We start from the raw sequence: 10,218 nt of genomic DNA, 5'->3' as shown, positions 1-10,218 counted from the left end.
ACCGACACTTTATGTTTTCGTGTAAAGGCCCCTTGATTTAAGATGCAATGTGATCCTCTGTGTTGTTCTTCATTGAACATAAAATATCATCGAAAATAATTACGGACACGTTCGGAGACCATCGATGGTCTCCCTCGTAGTATTATACACTGCCCGTGCACACTTTCCGAGAGTGCGCATGACTGAGCGCCTGCATGTGTGTGACAGGCGAGAGGAGAGTTCTGCTGCTCTTCTCTCACCGCTCCATCCGGGAACTCTCGAATTAGCATTGACAGCCGAAGCGCAGCTTTTCCACAGGCAAAGTGAAATCAAGTCGCGGACTCGGACAAAATATAGTCCTCCGTTTTCACTTGAGAATAACGGAAAGAAACACGCAAAACCCACCCGGGTCGGACGAGTGTCTTCGGTGCTATTTTGGGAGCGGATCTGTCCAGGTGCTGAAATCTTTTCGGTGCCTTTGGAGCACTTTGCTCAGTGGCGTAAAGTGAGTGATGAGTCCGATTCCCAGTAAAGAAGCGAGAACTTGCTTTGCGGGCTGAGTAGTTCTTCTTTCGATTGTTATTGTCGCTTTTTTAAAAAAAATCTTTATTTTTCCAAAAACTTGACCTCGATTGCTTCGAAAGTGGACGAAAAGTGCTTTGGGAGTCGAACAATGGAACTACAAGGCCTGCAAGAGGCGTTGAAAGTGGAGATTTCGTGTCATCAGGTAAATGTAAGAATCTTACGATAATATCCTTTACTGGTGTTCTGAGTGAATGAGAGCGAGAGGGGAAAAAAAATCTGACGGGACCAAACATGAGCGATTTGTATGCCGGAGGACTAACTAGGCGATCTTTACTTGTTTCGTTTCGGTGGTTGGTGACTACCTGCGTAGCATGTCGTTCGAGGAGAAATTGTTAATGCACTTTTCGGAGTAGTTTGGGAATGTCGTGCGTCTTTTTTAGAGCAACAAGGATGTGGAGCAATAATGCAGTGGTTCTGTGTAGCGAGCTGAACGAGACTTGAATATTTATGAGGAAGCAAGAAACTGACTTGCTGTGTGTGCTCGCTGCTTTGTTCGTCGCTTACGTGTTAACTTGAAACACTTTTACTGTTCTTTTATTGTTTATTTGTTTCCGTTGAGAAACTAGTTGCACATATGAAGAAAGACTCACAGGTAAAGAGGTAATTCTAAAGATCGGTTAGCATCTCAACAAGGCAGTTGTATTACGAGTGAGTGAAAAAAACTTTATCGGTATGGATCTTTTTCTCTCCTTTCCCCCTCATACTCGACCGTTTCACTGCTTTGTCCTTAGTGTGACTTTGCAGGAAAACGCGGCGTATTCATTTACGTTTTGACAATGTCAGTATTATTATAGTTAGTATTTTGCTTCTTTCCTACTACGTTACATTGATTGTGTCTTGTTCAATTGTAGGATGGCGAGGTTATGAAACAACTACACGAAAGGCAATCATCAGTAACAACCCTAAGCGAAAAACAAGTAAGATTTTGGGACTACGTTGACCTGTACTAGATAATACTCATTCTTCGTGTTACTGTGTCGCCTGTTCAGCCAGTGTGTTTAGCGAACAAGCATGTTTCGAGCAAAATGTCTTGTGTCAAAATGTTGTAAAAGTATGCTATTTCGTTTAGGTGTTATGAGTAAATGGTTCATCTCCAAGAAGTCCTTCGCGCAAATTGTGCTTTTTATTTGGATACCCGCTAAGTTGTGTAACATGAAATGTTGAAAAATTTAGCGTCCATTTTGAGTAGGTCGACATGTTTCTGGAGAGTAACGAGGAGAGAATCTTAAGTATTCGGCGATCACTTTTTAGACAAAAAAACACCTTAGAAAATAATGAAAAACCAAATAAGAATTCACGGATCCGAATGTTTGGAATCTTATTTTTATATTGACTAATTAATTACTTTATAGTCTTGATGTTATTTCTCCTTGGTCACATGACGACGTGGTAGCATTTGATTCGACTCCGCTGGTGCACTTTCACTTTTTTTTTTATAATCATGCATCAAACGGTGTTCATTATTAACTTCAATCCGTCGTTTACTTCGTAAAACCTTGATGCAGTATTATATTATTTAGCGAGCGATGTGCTTCGACTGGGTGGTCGAGTTCTGCCTCTTTGTACGGAGGAGCTATTTTTCAGCACCACGAAGAGATGCCAAGCTTAAAGTCGCAATGCTTTCTCTACAATCCCTCGCTCAGTCCCCCGCAGAGTTCCAGAAGCTTGGAAAGGAAATAAAATTGACACATGAAATAAAGCGCAAAGGGCGTATACGTTACAGTTTTGTTGTTGTGGCATGTTTTAGTTAATTGAGTTGCGGGGCTTTGGCCCTTTCCTTTCCATAAGTTGAATCGATCCCGATTGCTTTGGAATGCAGTTTTAATCACTTGAGCAGCGCATTTTGTCTCTTTAAAGGGAAATGGTGAATAGACTGCTTTTACGAAGGAGACTCGACGTTCGATGTGTTGAGCTATGATTAGTTGTCTGTATTTTAACAGTAGGGCGAGTGATTAAAACGGTATTTGGCGAAATGTTTTTGTAAAGCACACCACTTTGATAGTGGAAGCTTCCATTTTGTGTGAGAAGGGGTGTTGGTTTCCTCCTAACATGGAGAAAAAGTCTGCAGAGTTTAGGGGTGGGGGGATGGGCCCCCATTCATGCTGAACATTACCATTTTGATTGCTTTGATGCCATTTTTGGAGGAGGGGGAGGGGAGATAGATAGAGGGAGAGAGAGAGCAAAAACCCGAACTAGCACGATGCAGGAGTTTCTTTAATCAGTGGGTAGAGCCAATCCTGGTTTTTGTATTGGTAACAGACGATGTCCCCATTCCAGTACCTTCCAGTGAGACGTGGAGCAAGTTCTCGAATTTTAAGCCCTTTAACGATTTTTCATAGTTATCCCTGGAAAACGAACCAGAGAGAACATGCTAACGTTTAACACAGAAAATTAGCCAAAATAACAAACCAAACAAAGAAACTGAAACATATTAAGTGGAAATATCATTACGAACCAGTCTGGTGTTAGTTACCATGCTGTTAGTTGTTCTGAATACAGGAGTTATAAGTCAGTAAGTGAAATATATTCATAAACAGTGTTAAAATGTACTGAGTAGTGTTTTTAATTGACGTGACACACATTGAGCTATCAGATTCCGTATTCATAGCAGAGTTCCATGAAAATCTCTCTCTCTGTCTCACACAAACACGCACACAAAATTGTGAAAACAGACATTGACATACGTCAAGAACATTTAGTAAAATCTAAGAGCATAGATGAGATGTTAATTTGATTCCCTGCTGAAAGGTAAACATCTAAGCCTGGTGTTGGAATTGCCTGAGAAGTAGTACAAGAAGGCCAAAAGATTCCTAACTGTTGAAATTGCTTTCAGGTTAAGAATTCCCAAAGATCCACGGTAACGCTATTAAAGATAAGTCATTATAAATGTATGGCTGAGTGAGTGCATGACTGCAGCAGAAAGGAATGGTCATCTTAATATACATTTCTGAAAATGTGAAGGATGTGGTCACTTGGTCCCACTGGAGATTAGGGAATGGTTTACAAACCATTTCTTTCATGGTGTCTTTAGCAATAACTTTTCAGTCTCTACTGCTTGAGTGTAATATCTTTCCGCTAATGTCATACATATGTATCAAATGCGATTGAGTATCCGTACACATAATACTGTATGTATCTACCACTGTTAAATCAGAAAGCTACAGATGGCAGATGGCATTGAGGCATGCCCTACTGGAAGGTACCGGTCCCTGGGTGTACCGGAAGTGACATCTATGGATACCAATCTATATTCAAAGCACTTTTGCATGTCAGAAGCTAGTTATTAATGTGTGTCCCCATAGAGAGCCCAGAACATGGAAATTAGTCAGTACTATAAGCCCATTTTGTTTTGAAACCATGTCAATCAAAATAATTAAAAAAACTGCTTTTCTGCCACATTGTCTGTTTTTATGAGTCTAGAATGCCACAGACATTGTTAATTCTGTTTAATGGGTGAATGTGCAAAGCATGCTTATCCCTTTTTCAGACCTTAACAATAGGCGCATGACTAGAATTGTGTTGTTCATTGTTTTTATTACTGGGAGTATCAAAACCTGTTTTGCTGGTTCTTACATTAAGTTTTGTTCTTGTAATCTGCTGTAACTTCAGAGACTTCAGCGTATGGTGCTGACTGTATACTGTAATTTCTTTAATGTACATGTTTTTCATCTTCCTTCCAGGCATTATCAGTTTTCCTTACTAATGTTTTGCTAAATTTACTTGCATGCTACGCGCTCTTCTAAGGCTAGGAGTTACACAGTCAAGAGTGTGTTCTGTGCTCCTATTATAGTAGTTACATGGGATTCCATTTAGTTTTAATTATGTACCAGAGCCGCTGATGGGGAATCGCTCCTTTGAAAGCAGCTTTCTGCCCGAAAAAGACCGTAGACTTCTCCGTGTAAAATGTGCAAATGTCTTCCTCGTTAAGTCCTTTTCTCGTCACTGACGCTCGTGGTAAGCAGATTATCCGTGCATCACTTATTCGCCGGGATTCTGCCTTTATAAACCTCCCCATCCAGCTTAATTAATGCAGCTGCTCCTGAGATAATGGGAGAGGCTGCGGAAAAGGGGAGAGGAGAAGACGGCACTTTAAATAAACATCTACTCAAGCAGATAAAAGAACAAGGGTGTTTTGTGTGCTTTTTTTCTGTGGCTCTGTGTAATTTTCAATTGAATACGTGTTGGTGATGGAGGAGTTGCGGAAGGTAATGTATGTGCGGGGGGTGGGGGGGGCGGGCGGTGGAAGAGGCAAACAGATGGATAATGGACTGGGAGTTAGAGAGATGGAGAGAATCGAAAAAAAAAACAGAAGGGAAAAAAAGAATGACTGTAAGGAGGGAAAGAAAGGTGTGGAGACAGAAATCAGATAGGTGAAGGATGGAGCCAGAGAGAGGGAGAGAGAGAGAGAGAGAGAGAGAGAGAGAGAGGCAGGGGGAGAGGGATTCAAAAAGAGAGAAAGTGAGACAGAAAGTGAGGAGGGAAGGAAACAGTCATGCAGGAGGCGGGTAGGATGGGACAGAGGAATCAGCTGGGAGTGCAGCAGGGAAACAGACCAGTGGGGGAGTGTGTGTTTATGTGGTATAGGGTGCTCCAATGTTTCCTGCGTGGACAGCCATAGTCCTGCAGCCGGGTAATTCTGTTCAGCTGTGGTAGCAACGGCAGAAGTAGGAATCTGAGCATACTGGAGCAGAGCCAGGCAGAAAACTCGCCTCATGCCACCACAGGGGTCACATTGGGACAGTATACACTTATACCCCCACCATCCAAATCAGGCCTTGCCATTAAGGAACTGCCTTATCTTGTCTGGCTCTAAGTACAGCATTTGCATGTCATTTGGGCTACAGGAATCACATTTTACAAGCATGTACAAGGGGATAAATTTCTGTCAGACTGGAAAGGTTACAACTGTAACTCTGCTAACCAGCACCTTGCTAAAACACATGCAAATAGAGGGCAACAACCAAGTATAATATACTGAAATAGCCCAATTATAGGGGTGCGGTTATTATTAGATGTGTAAATGTGCTCCGTTTTAATATTTCTGTGTGCCCTGAGTTTGTAACCCGGCTCTTGCATGCTCACATGCACTAATGTTTTGCACAAATGCATCTTTTTTGCTTTGCTATGGGGACTCTCATTGTGGCCTGTGTGTAAGGCAGCTCTTGGTAAACCTAGCCGTGGTGCCAGTCTCCAAGGCGTTGCTATGCAAAACAAAGACTGCGCGTCCCCCCCTCCACGATGCCTTTGTTGGCCTTTCCAAACTGGAAGGAGATTGCAGGCAGGAAAAAGCAGGCAGTACCTCCGACCTCTCCCCTTGGCGTGGCCCGTAAGGGTCGGCCGCTTTGTCACACTGCAGCATGGTGCATGATATGGTCCCGTGGTCCTCAGGGGGCCTGGGGCTGGGACCCTTCAGCTGCGGATCCGGGCAGCGTTTGAATGGCATCCCGTGGGAGGTTAAAGGTCGAGTAGTTAACCCGCGTGGGGGACACTCATTATGGGCTGCTGTTTACAGCTGTCAGCCTATAGAGGGGCCGTCTGTGGGAGGGGCTGCCCCAGGAAGCCTGTTGTCATTTCCTGCAGACACATTCTCATGGGCTATAGGAGTTGAGGAGTATTTTCCCCGTGTCTGTTTTCAGCAAGTGCCAAACAAAAAAAGACCCAGACTGGCAGCCTGTGGCAGCATGTTTTTGTCTTGGAAAAAAAACATGGGCAACAGAAGCTGATGATAAAGACAGAAATGAATTAAGATGTTGTGGGGATAGCCCAGGCCTGTCTTGTCATTTATAATGAGCGCCAGTGTGGAGTAGTGGTAAGGAGCAGGACTTGTAACCGCAAGGTTGCAGGTTTGATTCCCCATTGGGGCACTGCTGCTGTACCCTTGGGCAAGGTACCTAACCCAGAATTGCCTCACTTAACGTCCAGCTGTGGGTAGGAGAGCATCTTCTAAAATGACAAGAATGTAATCCAATGTATAAAACTCATGCAAACACTGACAGAGCATATATAGCCTCTCTTCGCCTCTCTGAGTCATTGCTCTAAATGGAAAGCAAAGCAGTCCATGATGATCGCTCACATTTTTACGATTTACATTTCATCCAAGTATCGATCACCTGGACACCGGCTATCGCCCGCGTCAGTGAATAACGGACCGTGGCACTGGGGCAGGGGCAACCGGACATTTGATAAGACAGGAAGCAGCTGTGTTTGTCTCCCTCTCTGCCCTCTGTCAAGACCTACTTCTCCCGTAGTTCTGGATTTTAACATGGCATCTCTACCATATCTGGAGCTCGACCTTTTGATGGGAGATGGGTCGCCTCACCTGCTGTAGGAGCTGTGAAATTGATCGTCCCCCCCCCCCACTCCACCCTCCCACAGGACTCCGGATAACACTTGCAATCCCACGGTGTCTCATTAGAGGATCTGGCTTGGATTATTATGTGGGAGGTTTCGAAAGTTTTGCTGGCATATCTTTGTCTTTCAGACAGGAGATTAATTCCAAGCTCTGCCTCTGTTTTCTCACCGCCTGCTGTTGCGTTTAGTTATGGAATACCAAGAATGATCTGTTTCCTTCCTGTCTGCATCATTCTGTCTGTGGAACACATAGGCTGTGTGTATCTTCTGACCTCAGAGGCCTCGCCGAGGATCGGCCTCCGCTGCCTCATTATAACCCCAACATTTATATGGAAAAAATGAACTGATCCCAGGTCAGTGCATAATGTCCACTGCAGCAGTTGTGACTGAATTAAACTGAAATAGGATGGAGTTATTATTGATCATGGGAATGTTTAGTATGATTTTGTCCATCCACACTTCTCTCATGATGTTTCCCATAGATTGTCTTAATGTAAAAAAATGCATCAGGGTGTAAAAACATAATTAGTATGTTTACTTATTAAGATGAAGTTTTACAGTTGAAATAGTTAATAATAAATAAAATATTTAAATATCTTTTATTTAATATTAATGTAAAAAGATTTTAAAGATTGAAATAATATTTCATTTTAGAGCTGATAATGCACTAGTCTGAATGGAGTGATTCTATTCTGTGCTTTTTGCTTCCAGTCAATAAGAAGCAGTAATGAGGTTTGTAAGACTTACTTTCAGTTTCTTTCCTTTATTATCCAAAAATCTTTTCTTGAATCAGTGTGCTTGTGAGAAAGCATTAGGGCAGTATATATGGAAAGAATACAGAACATTTGTGATTCATAGTAATCTGTCAGACACCTCAACATTTTGTCATTTACAGACATTCACAGATTGGCAGCTTCTTTTGCTACAGTTAAAGACTCACCGAGGCTGTGAAGTCCTCTGAGCTGGCTACACTTGTGTGTGTGTGTGTGTGTGCTTGTGCGTCTGTGTGGGGTGAGTACTTGCAAAGATCCCTTCAGCTCTTTCCATTAAAAAAAACTTCTCTGAGGCCTGTCTCTCTGTGTGTCATTTTTCAGAAGTGCAGCTCAGGGCCCCACCTGAAGCCTGGGCCTGTAGTTGTTGGGAAAACCTCAAGAAAGTGTAGAGGCCCAGCACTGCTGTATCACCACACTGCAGGCTGTAACCAAGGCCTTCAGACAGGGGGAGAGGAAGAGGGAGGAAGGAGGCATATAAATGGCATTCACACATCACCAGAGAGTGATACCAGAGTCTTGGAAATCTCCCAGGACTCTAAATCTCCCCTTTTTGTTCATTTAGACCTCAGGCCATGCGTATCATCCTTTGTTTTGCTGACTCCCTTTAATTACGACTAGAGGGCCTTTAAAAGTTCCCTGTTTAATTATGAGGGCTGTTTCAGAACTCTGGCTTGACTCCTCCTTAGGGACATCACCGCTCTAGCACTGGCAGGAGTGCAAGTAAGGAAGCAGATCTCCCACAGAACGAGTGAGTGTCCTCTTTTATTTTTTTACCCCTTCCTTAATGGCTTGTCCCTTGTTTGCAATGCACCTTCTCTCTGAATTGGCAGAGTTTGATATGTGGCACACAGGGTTTTGTATTTATGTCGCAAAAAGCGAAATACATGTAGGTCTTATAGATGTAGGTCTTGTTTTTGAACGCTGATCGTGGAAGTGTGCTGTGAACCGGTTGCAGGCTCCGGTTCTAAGTGCTGTCTCGCCATAATGAAATGTCTGGTGATAATGAACACGGATCCAGCTCATCCCTCAGCTCGCCTCCTCGTAATGACCAGTTACTGTTGTACAGCAGCAATTTTCAAAGGGCTCACACAAAAGTGCTGATGTCGCACGGCCCCAGCGGCAAGCCCTGGCAGACTGAAGGGCAGTAGTTTTATTCTCTAACATGGACAGGGAGAGTATCGTCCGCATCACACGTACAGGTGGTTTGGGATTTGGTCAAGGAACTTTCTCAGAAAGTGGTTGTTTTTTTTTTTTTAATTTCCTATGAGCGAGTATAGGATTATAGAAATCAATTATCTGGTTAAGAATTATTTATATTGTCTTATTTAAAAAAATGCAAGTCATTGAAATTGAGGTGAAAAGCATAGCTTGTACTGTGGTGTGGGTAATTTCTGATATGAACCATGAAATGGCGCTGGGCTTGTGAAAGTGAGCCTTCCATGTTAGATACCTGCTGAAGCAAAAAGGAGTGAGAGACTAAACTGGGACCTCTCTGCCAGCAATATTTAATGATTAGAGGTAGAAGGCATATCAGAGTGAGGTTAAATCTCAGACTGGATAAGTTTGTGCACTTTTTCCTTTTGTGGTAAAATGTTTCTGATGTCAGAAGACTGGGTTTGGTCCCTGGGGTCAGGGCCTTGTACAGGTTCCATAGCTGGGGTAAGAAAAACACTCAAGTTTCAGCAAACAAAACAAGGATTCACTTCTTAATGTGAACTTTTACTTGTTGTCAATGATTATTGATAGGCTCGATTAAAAGCAAATGTAGTTTTACTGTAGTTCTGTGAATATAATTGTTACGTGAAAATGGCAGTAATTTAGTTGATCCAATATAGGCAGTTATAATTTTGACATACATTTCAAGTACGTTCCTCACATTTTTGATCTTATATCATAGTAGCTGTTGCTGTATCTAAACTAAGATGGCCTATAACGTGAAAATAAGACTCTGTGTGTTTAGTCCACTTGAGCTGGGCTTGGAAAACATGTAGGAGTGCTGAATTGTGTGCCTTTGTTACCATTTCGGTGACAGTTTTTAGATAAACTTCATATCTCTAGCCCAAACGTCAGTCTGTGACCTTTTTCCAGGCTGAGGGAAATGTCTGTTTCTCTGGGGTTTGAATGCGTAAACTGAGAGCTTGAATGCAACAGGGCTGTTGGCTGCTTTGCTCCACATACTGTCAGATGTTTTAGTGAGAGTATTATGTCTTCTGCCCTTTTTGAATCAGCAATTGTATAATAAATAAAATTGTATGATGTAATTATTTTACGTAATGATTTATATAAAAAATTCTGATAACTCAGTTTGAGTGTGCAGTATATGGTAAAGATGTCCATGGATTTTGATAAAAAAAATACACTGAGAAGTCAGGACTGGATTATTAAACTTGATGGGGAAAGACGTGTGTATGACTTGGAGGTGCTGAAGAAAATTAAAAGGTAATTGTGACTCTCCAAACTAATGAAGTGCTGGTATTTTCATTTGACTGGTCACAATTATAATGTTTGGCAAATGTAATATTTTTTATTA

General features: G+C 42.3%; 1 protein-coding gene across 1 annotated transcript in view; it reads left to right on the top strand.

The window, feature by feature from the left end:
• Nucleotides 1–612: 612 nt before the first annotated feature.
• The window catches only part of LOC118770514 (PHD finger protein 21B-like), a 59,914-nt gene continuing 50,308 nt past the window's right edge, over nt 613–10,218 (top strand). The window contains exons 1-2 of the mRNA XM_036518237.1: nt 613–706; nt 1,416–1,481. Coding sequence (XP_036374130.1) covers nt 653–706; nt 1,416–1,481 — 120 coding nt within the window. The 5' untranslated portion in view covers nt 613–652. The remainder of the gene's footprint in view (nt 707–1,415; nt 1,482–10,218) is intronic.

Source organism: Megalops cyprinoides, chromosome 23 (genome assembly GCF_013368585.1).
Source record: "Megalops cyprinoides isolate fMegCyp1 chromosome 23, fMegCyp1.pri, whole genome shotgun sequence".
NCBI lineage: Eukaryota > Metazoa > Chordata > Actinopteri > Elopiformes > Megalopidae > Megalops > Megalops cyprinoides.
Note: the sequence above shows the minus strand (reverse complement) of the source record. Positions and strands in the feature narration are given on the sequence as shown.